Raw genomic sequence first — 16,423 nt, forward strand, 5'->3', positions numbered from 1 at the left:
CAGATAAAAGCATATTGGAATCCATCAAGCTCCTTTGTGCACTGTCCAAGACTGCTTTCTTACAGCAGAATGAGTACTTGACTGTATACCTCACAAGCCTCAATTGTTGATTATCTAGCCCTTACAGAGAAATGTTTGCCAAACTAAGGCCAGAGGCAATAAGAATAGCTCATTTTAGAAAATATGACAAACATATGTACCGTATATACTCATGTATAAGCCAAGTTTTTCAGCACATTTTAAGTGCAGTTTTTGTGGTAAAATTAGGTGCCTCGGCTGCTAGTTGGGTCGGCTTTTACTCGAGTATATATGGTAAAGGCAATACTTTGTGCTTTTACCAAATGGTTTATCTAAAGCTTCTTTAAGAAGTAAGTTTTTCTGGTTTAATAAAAAGAAATTTATGAACAGCTTTTCAGAATCTTATTACACATAAAGAAATGTAATTATTTCAAATGAGGCAAGGATTTTTAACTGAGATAACCTTGGGCCAATTTCTTTCCAACATTTTTTTTCCATTTCTTACATCCTTCTGTATTTTATATATACATATATATATATAAATGCATATTTATAATGGTAGCATGAAGTCAACATTAGAAGGCTGCATCAGAAATTAAGAACAAGGTCAATAATCACATTGGCCTTTGGTATACAATTTGTCTAGGGGACTTGTTACTTTGAAAATCTTTTCAATATAATAAAGGTAAATAGCCATAAAGAAGAATGCTAGCTACTTTCAAAATGTTTACCTTTATAAAATTCTCCTTTTTCAATATATAACTTCAGAGTTCCCAAGAGCAGTCTACTAATGAAGGTAACTATGTGCACCCATATATGTCAGTATTTTTGCTTTTTAAACACCTTTATCACAAATTAATCTCAAAAGGGTGTCTATGGATCTTTTGAAGATTAAAATGTCACATTTTTAAAGGAATCAAAAACTGCTAAGGGTATATAACAATGGAGAGCATCCTGGTGGCATAGTGGTAACATGTTGGACTGCGTTCCGCAAGATCAACAGTTCGAAATTTCTCCGGGGAAAAAGAGAGTTTCCTAGACTCATATACCGTTAGTCTTGAAGACTCACCCTTACAGAGTCACTATGAGTCAGCACTGACTCGATGGCAGTGAGTTTTTGGTTTGGAATGAACTCAGTGCTTCCAGGGTATGTAAAAACAAAAACAGATGAAGCGCTTATTGACCTCCCCAGTCAGATTATGTTTCTTATATCTAGGCACACACAAAGCAAGAAGACTTGAGAAGTAAAGAGAAAAAGTCACTAAATTCAGCAGAATAACCTAAAAGCTTCATTTATAGTTTTATATTTAAATGTTAATAACAGTGGTGATAAATCAATGAAAACCACAACTCCTTTGAAAACTTATATTCACAATTACTTAATGCCAGGAGTATAAAAAATTACTGAAAACTTAAGACTCTTGTTATCTTTCAACTATTAATGCTTACCTTCTGTCTTTCCATTTTTCAACATATGTACTAGTCCAGAATTCTCCATTTCTACTATAGTCTTCATGTGCTTGGAAATAAGTTCTCTCTCAACAACCTTCACAATTGGCTCTTCAGTTGATTTGTCAAGACAGTGCATCACCCGCTCGATTTCTTCATTAATTCTAGCTTCTACTTTTTTAATATATACCGAAGCACTGTTTTCTGCTAAAAATTTCTGGCTTTCCATCTGCATATAAGAAGCATAATTATTAAAAACAAACAAAGAAACCTGGAAGCACAACATGTTTCTGCTTCTAATTGGGCTTCGAAAGAGGTTAAAACCGACCCAGTGGTTCTGTAAAAGGCTTAGTAATCTGCTTCTGCAAAAATTACAGCCAGTCAAATCCTATGGAAACAGCTCTATTCTGTACCGCATGAGGCTGTGTGAGCTGACACCACATCAATGGGGATGGGCCTGGATTTATTATTTTTCAATTCCCTACGTAGAAGAAAGATGAGGCTGACTGCTGCTGTAAAACGTGGTCTCAGAGATCCTATGTAGGGATGCTAGGAGTTGTTGTCAACTATACAGCGGGGATGGGGATGGTGTTGAACATAAACCAGCCAAATTATCATAAGCACTATTAAAATTTTATAGTTTATTACATTAAAAATAAGTTGCCTTTAACTGGATTTCTACTCAATGTGAGCCCAAAGATTCATATAATTTGAGCTCTATCTTTTAAAGCAATGATTAAATAAAGCATGCGACTAAAACAACATTATCTTTACAGAGTACTCTGCCAAATCGTTTTTCAAAAAAACAAACATAACCAGAGAGGTCAAGAGTACAGAATTTTGAAGAATGTCACCCCAAGAGAGAGTGGGAACTTTTTGGGTAAGTTTTATATAAGCATAAAAAACATATAATACCCAGAAAGTTTAATCATTTTTGTCATAGTTTTGCTTACATACAACTGGTTTAAATTCTCATGCCACCCCACTCCTAGTCTCAAAAAGAGTACTACAAAATACTGAAATCTGAAAAACAGAGCTTTTAACAGAAACTGGTTCTGTGTCATCCTCAAAAAGATTGTCATCTATATATAAACATAAGAGACATAAGTAAATATTATAAAATATTTTCAAAACTGTACTGGCAAATAATTTATCTATGAATATTTATATGAAGGGAATTAATCACACTAGAACAAAGTTAAAATATATTGTTAAAATTTGTTTAAAATCTCGAGAAGGAAGTGCTATAGGGTCAATTATTACTTCTGAATGTATGAGGTTCAGTGAGGATAAATGGCACTAAAACTCATAGTTCCATTTTTATATATTCAAGGGCTCACAGGAGCCATATATTGAACCAGTCAGGGTCATTATCATTTGAGCCATGGTGGCACTGTGAGCTAGTGTGGGTTTGCTGATCACCAGGAGGCAATACGGTACTGTCTGCTTCTGTAAGATTTACAGTCTCGAAAACCCTCCCTGGGGTCACTGTGAGTTAGAATGGAGCCTTGGTGATATAAAGGGCTACACTGACCTGCTAAACCACAAGGTCAGTGTGCCTCTACCCCATCAGCAGCTCTATGGTAGTAAAATGAGATTATCTGTTCCCACACAGATATAAAGTCTCAGAAAGCACAAAGGCGCAGTTCTGTCTTTAGGGTCAGTCAGTATGAGGACCGACTTGAGTGAGCTTGATTTTTGAACTTTATTTTAATTCTGGATGTCTTCTAAAGCCTATCAATGGGGTGGAAATTATAGATTAAATGTCTACTAGAAATTGTTTTGGTATCACACAGACTGACACAAAGATGCCCTGTTATCACATTATCAATTCTTGTCTTGTGTCTGTCATGGTACTCAATTGCTGATATTATAATTTCATTACAAATTAGTACTAATTTAGCTTCATTTTTTTGGCAAGTGAGGAGCCTTGCTGGTGTAGTGGTTAAGCACTGGGCTGTCAATGGAAAGGTCAACAGTTTGAAACCACATGGTACTCCTTGGGAGGAGGACAAGTGAGGCCTTGTGCTCCTTTAGAGTTAGTCTTGGAGACCCACAGGAACAGTTTCTACCCGGTCTTAGAGGGTCTCTATGAGCAGGAACGGATTTGATACAGCGGATATGATTTTGGGATAGGCAATTTAGTTGGTGCTGGCTCGTGTTTAACACTACATATTTGAATTAGCAGTATTTACTTACTTTTAATTTCCTAATCAGTAGTCTTTAAGATAGGTACACAGTATTAAATATCTAATATATTGATTATATAATTATTGATTATATAAATATCTAATAAATTATAAAAATATCTCATAAATATCTAATGTACAATGTGACCACATGGTGACATGCCAATTAACAAGTGTATCCCAGTTAATTCCAGTCAATACTTGTTAATCACTGAGACTATGAATTAGCAAATATTGAACCAATGCTCCTTGGGAAAATACCAGGCTAGGTTTGGCAAGCCTCTCTCTACCACACACATGGTTCCTGCTTTAAATTTGTTTATTTATGAACATTTAACTTAGAGCAAACAGCATTATGACCCAAGCCTGAACAAAGAATGTGTGTAGATGTTCCTCACTGAAACACAAGAATGTGGGCAGGTATGTTAAAAAGCATTATGTGCCCACCAAATGAGCCTGATATAGGCCAGAAAGTTCTATGGTGAAGTGCAATCTCTTAATATGGCCCTTAGATCAAAGACTGCAGCTCCCACCAAATGACAGGGTATAATTATGTAAATAGGGCATAACCAATCAAACCAAATTCGGTGTCATCAAGTTGATGCTGGCTCAAAGTAACCCGAGAGGACAGGGTAGAACTGCCCCTGTGAGTTTCCAATGCTGTAACTCTTTACAGGAGCAGAAAACCCTGTCTTTTCCTTATGGAGCAGGTAGTGGTTTCTAAATGCTGACATTGCTGTTTGCAGAAGGCATCGGTCAGTTTTAGTTGCCAAAATCCTGGCTATATGGATGCACCATCTCAGAAGCAAAAAGAGAAGGAAATCTCCAGATATCATGGAACCAGTACCAGCAGATGAGCCTGTTCCTAGATCTCTGTCTGAAAGGGCAGAGGCCGAGACCAGAGTCACCAGAAGCTATGTCACGGAGACTATGGAACCGAACAAAAAAGCCCGACCAAGAGTCAAGGAGCCTGTGAGACCGAGCAGAGCAGCAGTACTCAGACTGTGAGGCAGAGGGGCGAGATTCCTGGTTCACAGGAGAAGAGGCCTAAGTGTCTGGAGGACTAGAGAGAGTCTTGGCTGCTGGCTGAGGAGTTATTCTAGTGCACCAAAGACTTTAAACTTAACGTTTTCTAATCATGGCGAGTGGTTACCTATTACCATCCCTAAGAAAGCCCCTTAATCCTGAGTACTTACTGTGTATCAGTTCTGTGTGGCCATTGCAAAAGATTATCGAACCCAGCAGAAAAGCAGAGTACTACAGGAGTGTCAAATTAGGCTAAAGGAAAATGGAGGCTGGAGGCATGTTTGACCTCTGCCGGGTTGGCATAGGCTTTGCTATAAGACTAGTGAAGGGGTGGACCACCCTCCCTTACGTACTCAAGAGGAAGTCAGAGGTAGTCACCACACCATTTACTGAAGTTCAAATTAATAACTACAGTCAATTACTTTCAGAACATCTTAATGAGTTTTTACTTATATCCTCACTGATTACCTGAAAAAATTCTGCAGACATTTCCAAAAATGGAGCTTCAAAATCTTCTTCATAGACTGATCTTCCTTCAAGACCTAAAATCATTAACATCTGGCATGCATTCCTTATTGCGCCTCTGTCAAAAGTTAAATCAATTGATAAAAATTACATTAGACTCATTAAATGAAAAATGCCACACAGAACTAGAAACCGTTTTAGAACACTTAGTGTTATTAAAGTTACCAATCTCCTCTAAGCAATTTATCTGTGAAATATTTTAAAAATAAAATGCATTTATGATGTCCATTTCTATCAGAATGAAAAGGCTGCCTTATTAGGAAGCAGGGAACAGGGAAAAAGGCAGAGAGGCAGCTGTATCCCCAACACAGGTAAAGCCTACTGCTCTTTCTAGGCAATCTAATTTTTTCACTCAGTAGCTTTTGGGCAACCATTACCAAGTACCATTATAAGTCTTCATCTAACAGCTGCTAGGAGAAAGGAAAAGTAGTTGACAAGTTTAAGGCCACAATAGCAATGCAATCCAATGTTGGAAAGAGGAAGGGAACAGAAGAGAAATAATAGATCTTGGTAATTTTAGACAATTCAATATTTAGTATTTTTGTTTCAGGGGAGGATGGTTCAAAATAAATGTTAGCCAAAAGTCTTTAAAGACCAAAAAAAGTGTGTGTGTGTGTGTGGGGGGGGGGGGAATACAAAAGTTACCATACAACAAAAAGAGAACAAAATGCCAGAATGAAATAGCTATAAAAAGGGAAGATTAATAGTTGAATTTCTGCCCTGGTGATGCAGTGGTTAGTACTGGGTTACTAAGTGCAAAATAGGCTGTTCAAAACCACCAGCCACTCCTCAGAAGGAAGACAAGGTTCTCTACTCCTCTTAAGAAGCTCCAGCCTCAAAAACCACAGAGCAAGCTCTACCTTGTTCTACAGGGTCATTATGAGTAGGGATTGAATTGATGGTAGTGAGTTTTGTGTGATCATATACAAGATCCCCACCACCCTACAACCCTTCCCCATACTCGCCCCCCCTGCCCCCCACCACCGCCCAAAAAAACCCTTAATGCAGTCAAGTTGATTCCAACTCATAGCAATCCTACAGGTCAGAGTAGAAGCGCCTCTGTGGGTTTCCAAGACTAGAAAAAACTACGTCTTCCTCCCACAGAGTGGGGGGAGGTTTACAACTGCTGACTTTAGGATGATTTGTTCTAATAATATTAACTTTGTTGAATGTGATATCAGGGTTTACAGGTTCTTCTTAACGGGCTGGACATTCAAATTTTCACTTATTTAATAAAATTATGAAAATGAATTGGTCCTAAAGATATACATCTAAAACCAAAGTCTCAAGAGTAAAACAACGATTATACCTGTCTACAACTTCTCCTTTCCGCTCTCTTGCAATCATATCCAACAGAGTCTGCCGAAGATGGTCCCTAATACAACCATAACGGACAACTTGATCTCGAAAAATAATTAATCCCAAATTGTAGACATTCTCCACATTATTTTGTTGTACATATACACGGTCCTGTGGTTTAAAAAAAAGGCATGTAAACATAATGCAATACTAGCAAACATAAAAATAATCATTTTGATACAATAATGAATAAATGGTAAGAAACATTTCAAATTAGAATCTGAAACAATATGGAATTTCCCATTCTCTCTCAAGTTACAGTGAAGTTGTGACTTTGTAATTTACTGAAACAAATAATGGCTGTAATTGCCCGAAATGAGGACAGGGGAGCACACAACAGACAGAGAGAGGCAAGGATGCCAAAAGAAGAGAAGCAAAGTAAGCAGATTTTCTTCTTCCTCCGCAAAGTCAGGCAAGTCCCAAATACAATTTTCACTTCCTTAAGCATTGGACTTGAAGATCATATTCTTTAACACTGAGAACTAAATGCCCTAATAAGTCTATTGCTTATTGGTAAATATTAATGCTTCAGGACCTCAGCAAGAACTTATCTTGAGAGTCTGCATACCTGCAAATTTAATTCACCATAAGCAGCAGCATAGACAGTTCAAAGACAGTTGCAGGATGAATATGCAGTAAAGTGCTCACATATAACAGTGCAACTAGAATGGCAGCATCCAAATTTTAACTAAATTCTTCACGCGTGTGGTAGCTACATAATCTGAGGTCAATTTGTGGAAGGGTGGAGTCTAGTCTGTCAATCAGGTCCCAGTTTGATGACCTCATCTGGAGGCACTAAGGAAATAAATAGCTTGCTGAAGGCAGGATGCACGCTCACTCCCTGAGAGACATTGCTGCTGACAAGGCACATAGAGCTACCCTAGAGCCCTGGAGCTGGAGGAGCCATGTGGAGGTTCCGGCCAGTGCTGATATGCATGCCTCCACTGCCACTGGATCCACAAGACTTTCCACCCAGTGACCTCTGATCTTTCTGTATTTGGCATCATTGCAGGTGTTGCATGAGTCTGAAGAGGAATTTATAAATTGGTATCCTTGATCTAGGCTGGGCTAGGATGTTTTCTTAATGTGGAATTACTCTTTTTGATATAAAGTTCTCTCTTACACACGAGTATCTCTGAATTTGCTTCTCTAGTCAACCCAGACTAACACGTCACAATGTGTAATGTTCTCATTATATGACAATATTGTTCACAATCTCCTTCTTTAATCCATTTTATTTAATAAGAGTACATACTTAAAGGCTACCAAAAAAATTGCTTTTATGAGCATCTTTGATGCCAATGAGGAACCTGATGATACAGTGAGTTACAAACATGGTTGTTAATCACACAAGCTGTAATTCAAATGCGCCAGCTGCTCTGCAGGAGAAAAACAAGGCTTTCTACGCCCACAAAAGATTTATAGTCTTGTAAATTCACAGGGGCAGTTCTACCTGTACTATAGGGTCACTATGAATCAGAATTAAATTGATGGTAGTAGGTTTTATTTGCTTTGTTTTGATGCTAGAATGAGTATGTTCTACATATCTTAGCATATGGAGGGAGAGGGCAGACAGATGTATCTATGTTTATAAAAAGTACTAAAGGCTTTCTTAAGAAACCAAAATGTTCTGAACTTAGGTTATGAGAAGTGTCAAATAATTAGATTGGACTTTATGGTTTGGAGTGAAAAGGCATTCTTTATAGTTATAGGACAAATGATATACAAAGTACAATCTAGTGAGAAAAGCAGTTACAGTGACATTTTAAAAACTCCTTCCAAAAGAGTTTATTCCTGTATAATGAACCTTATAAACTTCACCTACAGTAAGAACACAATTCAATAACTCTCAATATATTTCTATAGCTTTGCAACCATAGATACAATTTGCTTATAAACATATCTATCATCCCAAAATTCTCTGAGCCCTCCTGCAATCAGTCAATTGCTATGGTCACTTTTCTCTTCCTATAAATTTCCATTTCTTGTATTTTATAAAATTGGCATCATATGATAGGTAGTATTTCGTGTCCATTTTCTTTCACTAAGTATGATGCTTCGTTGAAAAGGTCCATTCATATTTTGGAATATATCAGTATTTCATTTCTTATCGTGCTGAACAGTATTCTATTATATGTACTATTGTTTGACTGTTTCATTAGTTATTATGGTATTACTCTTATGGACATTTGTGTACACTCATTTTATGGATGCATACATTATTATTGTCCTTAAACCGATTCCTGGAAATGAAGTCACTTGGGTATATGAAAATTGCCAAACTATTTTCTAAAGTGCCTGTACTGCTTAACAGTACATCTTTAATATGAAATTTTCAACAATTGAAAAAATGGTAAATGTAGACATGGGAATTCTTTCTGTAATCCATTTCTTTACCATTTGGAGGCATGTGACTGTGAATACCGTATATACTCGAGTATAAGCTGAGTTTTTTAGCACATTTTTAATGCAGGTTTTTGTGGTAAAATTAGGTGCCTCGGCTGATATTCAGGTCAGCTTATACTCGAGTATATACGGTAAATGATTTATCTACCTGGATTGCAGGAAAAACTAAAGAATTCAAATTGACTGTCACTGAGTCGATTCTCACAGTGACCCTATAGGACAGGGGAGAATCGCCTCTGTGGGTTTCTGAGACAGTAAATCTTTACAGGAGCAGAAAGCCACTTTTTTCTCCCATGGACTCACTGGTGGTAGCAGTCCAACTTGCACCTACTATGCCACCCAGGCTCCCAGTAAATCAAAGGACTAATAAATAGAAGCTCTAAAATGCTAATAATTTCATATGAAGCATCACATTCTATGCCCAAATTAACATATGTTGGGGATTCAGGGTGTATTTCACAATGACTTCTCTTTCCATTTCTTCTGCCTTGGCTGGCCCTTACCAGCCCTAAGCATACTGCTGTTACCACAACTGAAAGTTTATGTACCTTCAGGCCTGTAATGTTTGCTATCATAAGCTCTCTGCCAAAAAAGACAGAAAAAAGTCTCGGCACAGCTGACAAATTCCTCAGGTATATAGTGTATAATGGGAAAACTGTGCTTTAATAAAAGAAGCCAGGTGGAGAAAAGAGAACACATGGTTGGAATATTTGAGTGGAGTAAACAACACCGACGTCCATGGAGGATGACTTGGGGACAAGAGAAACCGATGTTGTAGTCTAAAAGGAAGACCTTTGTCTTTGGGACAATCAAGGTGTGTAGAACGACTATATTTAAACAATATATAAAATTTTAAAAGCCAGTTAACTCTGAATTTAATTAGAAATATTGGAGAGCAAATAAAGAGAAAGGAAAACCTAGAAACTTGAGTATAATCATATAAAATTAGTGATACTACCTAGTCATTTCCATGAGGAGACACACACAAAAAATACACCCCCCTCCAAAACTGGTGAAATTCCATTACCTTTTCATTCCAATTTTTCATAGTTTTTCAACTACCCTTGTATTAAATGTTTGATACTTATGCAGAATTACTATCAGTAAAATAAAGCCTATACACATAGGCACTCTTGAGGATTTGTGTTTCTGTTTGTTAAATGCATGCACACACAGCAAACCTGTGATCTACACATGATAGGTGCAATTGATATAGCAATGTTAGAAGAAATTCCACTTATGCATGCACAAGAGCATTTTATAACGATTCTAATAGGAATTTCTGTCAAATAAACTGGCTGATTTTATGGAACACAGTACCAAGTAGCTCCAATCATTTAAATCCCTGAAGACTTATTTTTATGTATGTTTATGTGAACATTTTCATTAAAATGAACACCTACTGTATATAATCCAACCCAAATATCAGCTGAGGCACCTAACTACCACAAAAACTGTATTAAAAATGTGCTGAAAAACTCGGCTTATACATGAGTATATGCGGTATTTAAGGTCTCCAATCTAGTTAACTGCTAAGTAGTGTAAAAAAATATAATCTCAAATACAAACAAGATAAAGAAAAGCATCTCAAATGAGAGAAAAATACTAAAGAATAACTTAAAACCTACAAATATTAGGCTTTGACCAAAAACTGCAGTACGCATGATTCTAGCTTTAGTCACCTATCTAGGGCTGAGCAAAGATAGGATGCTGATAGCTACATTTACCTTTTTAAAGCCAAAATATAAGTTTTGAAAACATGAGATGTTCTGAAAAGCAGGTTTGAAAATCGAATGTCTGAGTCAAATGTTAAGTTTACATATAAGGAAGAGTATATTTCATCACTATTGAGATCAGCCACATTTCAAATCTCTTTATTTATGGCTCTCTTTCAGAAGCTGCAATTCCTAAGCCAGGCAAGCCTGCAGGGGAAAAATACCTTTCGTAGGTCAGCTGGACTTTGGGGTGAGAGGAAGTTATCAGCACTGAGATCTATGTCCCTGACCCCTTTGCACTGAGTTGGGAGAAGTCTGGCTGTTTCTGCATTTTCAATCTTCCAACTAAGGCAGACACATCTTGGGGTGGTACTGAACCTTCATGTAAAACTCTTCTCTATGTCTATGTGTTAGTCCGGGAAACAAATTCAGGGAGACTCTCATATCTGTGTAAGAAAGAGCTTTATATTCAAGAACAAATGAATATTGAAAAAAAAACATTCCAGCCCAGTCCAGTCCCTAAGTCCAATATTAGCCCATGTCCAGTACCAGTCTATTAATTCCTCTTCAGACTCATGAAACACATGTAATGACACCGAATGCAGGAAGATCACAGGCCAGCGGGTGGAAAGGCTTATGGATCCAGTGGTGGTAGAGGCATCTCAGCACTGGCAGGGGTCTCCACGTGGTCCCTTCAGCTCCTAAGCTCTGACTGCCATCACCCTGTCTCAACGTGGCTTGTGTCTCTCTGGTAGTGAGCCGAGGGAGAGCATGTCTCCTGTCTCCAAGAAGGAAATACCAGAGTTCCCAGAATCCTCAGGAGAAGGCCAAGCCCACACAGAGGCCTCATTGGCGATTACTCAATTGACAGACTAGACTCCACCCAAGTCACAAATTGAAACCAAATTATGTTATGTTAACTACCACAGCTTACGCATACATTACACAAGACTCTGAATTTCCAGCAGACACAAGGACATCAGTCTTCCAAGGTGTTTAACCCTACAAGACCACAGATGTCCCCATTTCTACCATCTTGGAAAAGAATCATTTCCCCTAGCAGATGGGTCAAAATCCACCAGTTTTTTTAACAATTAGCAAATGCAGAAGCGCTCCTATTCAGCACACAAATGTCAAGACACAACGTGCACAGAAAAGGCAACAGTTTCAGTGCTCAAAGACTCATATTTAAAAACAAAAATAAAATTAGAGGAGGATGCGTTTTAAGATGGAGTTCAAAATTAACTCTTATTTAAATAATGTAGCTGCAAGAATGATTCAACAAATATTTTAAAAGTTGTTACGTCACAGAAAAGCAAACAAGGATAAATGGGTCTTGGGAGCAGTCATCTGTGGGGCTCCAAGGAAGAAACAAAGTATAAGCAGTTTTAGTATCATTCGTATGTAATGTCTGATTTTTGTGCAATGTACTCTGATAGATTAAATTCTTTTTTTGAAGCATGTTCTAAGACTAATCCTTGTGTCTCATTTAACTCTGAAAACTTAGTACTACAAATATAAATACAACCTCAAAGTCTTTGTCTCAAATACAAAGTACAAAGGAAGCTCTTTATAAAAATTCTGCTTCAAACTCCAATAGTTCAGTACTTTTAATAATACCTTTAATGAACCAAGGGTGGGTATGAATTGATCCTCATTCATCTATATGCCCTGACTGGTCACACTTATGGTCAAAGGCAGCTGTTTACTTTGGCAAAGACTAATGCTAAAATTCCAGTGCAAAGCTCTGAAAGTAGTTTAATTAAGCTAATTAATTGAACTTTAAAAAGTATTCTTTCATATTTTTTTGCCCGGACAGAAGATCTCTGTGATATTTGTCTATTTTTTAAAGAGCTCAGAAACAGAGTAAAATAAGGTGTATTTAAAACTTTGTGAATACAAACTTTACAGCCTGGTAGAAACTGGAGCTGAATCTCCAAAGGTTAAACTCTCTTTTACAAAACAGCCAACCAGAAAACAGCCCTGGAACAAGCAGCTGTGTGTTAGAACATGTTTGAACCTGCTTTCCCAAGCTTAGTCACCAGACAAACTTCTATCAACAAGTAATATATTTTAAGTGTTTTCAAACTGGGTTCACTTTCAAACCATGAAATAAATATAGGTTCAACAGACTTAACACAGTGACAATAAATAAAAAGGTAACAAAAGTCTCTCCTTCCAAATCAAAGAAAAAAGGCATGAGACCAAGGCTTAACCACTGTTTCAATATAGTGCCCAATGACATTATAGAGAAGACACTGATAAGATTTTTTTTAAAGTAAATGGAACTGACTGATTTAACACATCCAGTATTTTTCCCATATTAAAATAAAAACAGACTCACTGCCACGGAGCCCATTTCAACTCATACTGGTAAAGAAATTGAAAATGCACAGGATGTGGTATCAAATGCACAAGTTAGAAGACTTGGCTCCAAGACTTCTGCTCGGAATCTTAGTTTGCACGAATGTAAAAAGGGCACAATCTTTGGCAAGGACGCAGAGTGATTTTAAGACCAATAATGAGGTTGTAAAAACTCCATTTAAAAATAATTTCAATTTATCTTGAGAAATGTCTACAAAAATTGAGAGGGGAAAAGTGGGTTAAGCCCTGGGGTGCTAACCACAAGTTTAGCAATTCGAAACTACCAGCTAGCTGCTCTACAAGTAAAGGTGAGGCTCTCCATTGTAATAAGCTGTAGTCTTGGAAACCCCTAAGGGCAGTTCTCCTCGGTTTTATAGGGTTGATATGAGTTAGACTCTACTTGATGGAAGCTGAGTTTGGTTTTCATTTACTTTTTTGATATTCGGGTTCCAGCTTATATAAACACAAATGAATTTTACACAAAAGATGTTCAAACATGTCTCTGCTATCAGCAAACTACTGCTAACATGTTCTTCTCAGCAATTCACTTGTCTTGATCTCATTAGAGTGCCTTTAAAGAGAAGAAAATAATATTTTTATCACATGAAAAAATAACATTTTGAGGTCAGGGCTGATATAGAATTTTTTAAAAACTCAAGTGGTAATTTTTCAAAATGAATGAAAGTTTCCAATACCTTTAGAGGAATGCTGCCTTACCTACCACATCAGTTTTTGCTGGATCCGTATTTTAAGGATGGTTGAGAAAGCCTCAAAGATGAACTAAAAAGAGGGAAGACTGTCAATCTCAAAAGAGAAAGAAAAGTGATGGAATTCACAGGAATTATCATTGATGAGATAGCTACTAAATGTGGGATCTCACGTGGTACCATATTTTCCATTATAAGTGAACATCTTGGCCTCAGCAAGCTTTTGGCTGGATGGGTGCCAAAAGCTGTATGCAAAGAGTAGGTAACTCAGAGCTGATTGTTCCATCAGTCTTATGCAAGATCAAAACTAATGAAAGACAATTTCATGGAACAAAGCATAACCAGGAACGATCGGTGTATTTACCATTAGGTTCCAAAAAGCAAAGTCCAAAACAGTGGCTTCTGAGGGGATCTCCTGGATCAATTAAAATCAAGGAATGAGGATCAGCTCCGAAGGTTATGGTACTTGGGGGTGGGTGGGTGGTGTGGTGGTGGTGTGGGGTGTGTGTGTGTGTGGTGGTGGTGGTGGGGACTCTTTTAGGGAAAACCTTGATGGATTTTCTCTAGTGACCCTAGGGCATGGTGACACTTCAATATTCTGTGGATGTTTTAAGTAAAGTGAAAACTGCATTGGTGAGGGAAATGTTAGGAAAACTGCACCTAGGATTTTCTGCCATCATGACAACGCGCCTGCTCATTCATTCCTCAAGGGTAGCATAGGTTGTCCTCAGAGAATTTGGTTAGGGAAGTTTACTCCATTTACTACTCTATAGTTACTGATCTTGCCTCTACAGGCTTCTTTTTTGCTCTCCAAACTCAGAGAATACTTTTAAGGAACACGATTTTGAATCCCTCGAGGATGTCAAAACTTGCCATTCTGACACAGCGTAAATTGAAGCATGCAGAACCCTTCGAAAGAGGTATAGATGGACACACCACTGCCAGCAGTGTACAGACCTAGCGGAAAGCTTCTTGGAGAAATGGGGTGGTGGTGGCTGTTTGGTGCTCTCAAGTCAGTTCCAACACAAGGTGACCCCATGTACAGGAGAATGAAAAACCGCCCATCTTCACAACTGTTCTTATGTTTGAGCCTATTGTTGCAGCCACTGTGGCAATCCATCTCATCGAGGGCCAGCACCTGTCAGTTTGTCATCCTGTGGTGCCTTGTGTTTTGCTGTGATGTTAGAAACGATGCCACTGGTTGTTTCAAATACCAGCAGTCACCCAAAGTAAACAAGTTTCAAGAGAACTGACATACTAAAAAGAAGAAATAGGCGGTTCGTTTCAGAGAATTAGACACTGAAAACCCTATGGACAGAGCAGTTACTGAAAACCTAATGAACAGAAGCAGGATATTTGGAGAAATACCAGCTTCAAATTTGATGTTTTTAACAAAAGTTTCTCTGATTTTATAGCAATACTTTACTTTTCCTAATATTTGACAAAGCAAAATACTTAGCCATGTTTTCCTAAGTTGGGTAGTTGTTGCTAAGTTTCATTAACCTTCATGAATGCATAATGTCCCTGCAAGGTAGAGTAAAATTACCCCTTATTTTTCAAGACTATAAATCTTTATGCAAGCAGACTGTTAGGTCGTCACTCCTGCTGGTGGGTGCAAGCCAACTGCATTGTAGTGCTAAGTCATAAAATATTAGATGAGGAGGCTTCAAAGTTTGTGGCTTCAAAAAATAAAATTCCATTATCTTTTAGTTCCATTGTTCTCCCCTTGAACTTTGTGATGCCTCCTTATATGTTGTAGAAGCTGAATACCAGAGGGACTCTGGCAATGTTTCCTAATCCAAACTTTAATAATCTAAGGATGTGGGGGGAGGGAGGAGATGCTAGAAATTATTCCATTAGAACCATAAGAGACTGGGTTGCAATTAGTCATTCATGGTTCTTCAATCATAGTGAAAATTTGTTATTCTCACTAAGTAATATGTTTCCCTTGTAGATCTGGTAAGAAGGTGGACAAAGAGACTGATTGTTCAATCTTGGAGATGAGGAAGATACTCCAGACTTAGAAATCCGAATTTTGAATTTAAGACTTATCAACACCCACAACTTCATGAGCCATTTTCCTTCATATTCTAAGTTCTGGGTGGCCAAGGCAGGAAACTGCAGAAGCCAAGGACATAAGGGACTATACTAAGGACAAGAGTGGTAGTTGAAGTCAGAGATGATGGAATACGACAGTAGTTTAATGAAAGGGCACTTGGGACATATTTAGCTTCCACCTTCTTGGGATTAGTCTTGTATTACTTTTTCTGAAAGAAATTATTTCTGAGACCCTAAAGGTCTCAGAACAGTAAAATTACAAGATTACATCTTCTAGAAACGTAGAAGTATGTTAGAGAAGTATTAAAGTTCAGTGGTTAGCAGAGAATAGTTCCAGCACCTGTCTACCTCCTGTTCCTTGTCCTTCACTAAGTGACTTTAATATTTGTCAGTTACCTCATCTGAGAAATAACATCTAATGCAAAATGTTAACCCACCTCTAGTCTTGAAAATAGTTTTTATATGTCCAATTCTGTCAAAAACAATTATAAAAGGCAGATAAAAAAACATTCTTTTCATTACCAACTATTTAAAAGCATCAAAGGAAAAAGACAATCCAAACTTAAGGGGCCAAATTTTTGGAAAAAAGATAAGTATACTGAGAGGA

The 16,423-nt window shown here is 37.6% G+C and overlaps 1 protein-coding gene across 2 annotated transcripts in view; it reads right to left on the reverse strand.

The window, feature by feature from the left end:
* Positions 1–16,423, reverse strand: part of CUL3 (cullin 3) — a 64,016-nt gene that overhangs the window by 34,537 nt on the left and 13,056 nt on the right. For both annotated transcript variants that reach the window (XM_004701649.3, XM_045294080.1), the window contains exons 2-4: positions 6,517–6,677; positions 5,151–5,265; positions 1,468–1,696 (exon numbers count right to left, since the gene is read on the reverse strand). In XM_004701649.3, the coding sequence (XP_004701706.1) occupies positions 1,468–1,696; positions 5,151–5,265; positions 6,517–6,677 (505 nt within the window). The remainder of the gene's footprint in view (positions 1–1,467; positions 1,697–5,150; positions 5,266–6,516; positions 6,678–16,423) is intronic.

Source organism: Echinops telfairi, unplaced genomic scaffold, assembly GCF_000313985.2.
Source record: "Echinops telfairi isolate 266 unplaced genomic scaffold, ASM31398v2 ScPeMD7_3;HRSCAF=10, whole genome shotgun sequence".
In the NCBI taxonomy this organism is placed as follows: domain Eukaryota; kingdom Metazoa; phylum Chordata; class Mammalia; order Afrosoricida; family Tenrecidae; genus Echinops; species Echinops telfairi.